The 1,596-nt window shown below is 52.2% G+C and overlaps 1 protein-coding gene across 1 annotated transcript; it reads left to right on the top strand.

Annotated features, from left to right (window-relative positions):
* Window positions 1–234: 234 nt before the first annotated feature.
* Window positions 235–1,339, top strand: LOC134755211 (uncharacterized). The gene is made up of 2 exons (XM_063691733.1): window positions 235–655; window positions 1,044–1,339. Exons 1-2 carry the CDS (start codon window positions 332–334, stop codon window positions 1,209–1,211), a joined length of 492 nt encoding a protein of 163 aa, XP_063547803.1. The 5' UTR covers window positions 235–331; the 3' UTR covers window positions 1,212–1,339.
* Window positions 1,340–1,596: the final 257 nt, after the last annotated feature.

Below are 1,596 nucleotides of genomic sequence, written 5' to 3'. Positions count from 1 at the left end.
TAATATTTTAATTGTAACTACGAAATAAGACATATAATTTTAAAATAAAATTTGCAATTTAGAACTCGATATTCGAATTTACGATTTCAGGCTTGATTGAATAGTGCAATTTGCGTCTTCCAGTCTATGATGAATGTCTGTTATCGTACAATACGCCCTACGATAAGCTGTTCGGAGTGCACAGCTGAGAAGTGCAGTGGGCGGGGGTGGGAACGCATGGCACAGCGCGGGGGCGGGCGCGCGCTGCGTCTGCAGGCGACAGCGGGGGGCTGCTGGTACCCCCCGCCGTGTGTAGGCGGCCGGCTGGTCGACTCGTGCGGTGTTAAGTCATATGGTCGAGGAGCATAAAGCCTATGTTGAAGTAAGAAATTCGGTGGAGGGACCACTCTCCAAAATGGCAAGGCCAAGTCGTAGGCGGACTTACGGCACGGTGCGACACTTGCGCGCGCATAAAAGACTTGCGATCGCGAACGTCGGCGGGCGGCGACGCGCGGCGGGTAGGAGTGCGGGTCAGTGGCGTGCAGAGCGCGCCGCGGACGCCCGCACCGCAGTGTCGAGCAGCAACCCGCCATGCCCGGCCCGCGCCTCTCCCGCGCCGCCTGACAGCATGGCCCACCCGACCGCTACCACCACACGCAGCCACGCTCTGACGACGGTATGCAATCGCTGTCACATAAAAAAAAAATGCCGGCTCGCTCGTTTCATGCGACCTCGGCCCGTCCGCTGACCGTTGCTCCCGTCTAGTGCAAGTCTGTTAGTGGTTCTCGCGGTTGTGTGAGTGGCGGTCTGCGGACGGGGCGCCGTGCCGTTTTTATCATCTGCAGGTGGTGAGGAGTAGCTCTCTAGGTCCCCATGAGGGTTCCTAGATGGCGCTGCTGCTCGCTCCTGCGGCGGACAATCTCAGCCGTCTTGCCTCAAATGCCGCCTGTTGTTTTGCAAAATCTAACTAACAATTGACAAGGCATATGGTGAACCGCTGGGAGTGTCGATGGGTCGCTGGCGTCAGGAATGCAGGCATCAGCAGGGGCTTGAGCCCATGCCAGGTTTTAGGCTTTCCTGACCTTTCGTCACCGTCGTGTTATGGCCAGTCGTGGCAGACCATCACCACTCATCCCTTTCATACCGTCGTGACGTGCACGTGGACACTGCGGTGCCAACCTCAAATGTTATCAATGCCTTTAGACTTTAAGGTGACACTAACAGAACATTAACTAACACTGAAACAATCTTAATGACTCAAGTGCAACACCTCACTTCGAGGGAAAAATTTGATGAACTAGTATACTTAAATCCAGAATCGTGTTTAGTAAGAGAGACTAGTTAACCTAAAAAGTGGACTGCGGTGTACTTAGCTCTGCCTCTAGTTGTTAAATGAACATCCAGGGATTATAAGAAAGACTTGCAATTAACGGCTTTATGTCGTAAATACTACGTAGACACGTGATTATTAAAGGAGTGCCACCGTACAACCTGCCGCGCCCATGCCCTTAAGTTCGGTGAGTCCTAGATTGTAAATAAGGCTTCGCTGAGCAGGGCAATATAAAAGAGGGCAAATAACATGTACAATCTAAAATCTTCAAAACTAAGGCTAAAGCT

This window comes from Cydia strobilella, chromosome Z (assembly GCF_947568885.1).
Source record: "Cydia strobilella chromosome Z, ilCydStro3.1, whole genome shotgun sequence".
NCBI classification, from domain to species: domain Eukaryota; kingdom Metazoa; phylum Arthropoda; class Insecta; order Lepidoptera; family Tortricidae; genus Cydia; species Cydia strobilella.
This window is presented reverse-complemented; position numbering and strand designations above follow the sequence as displayed.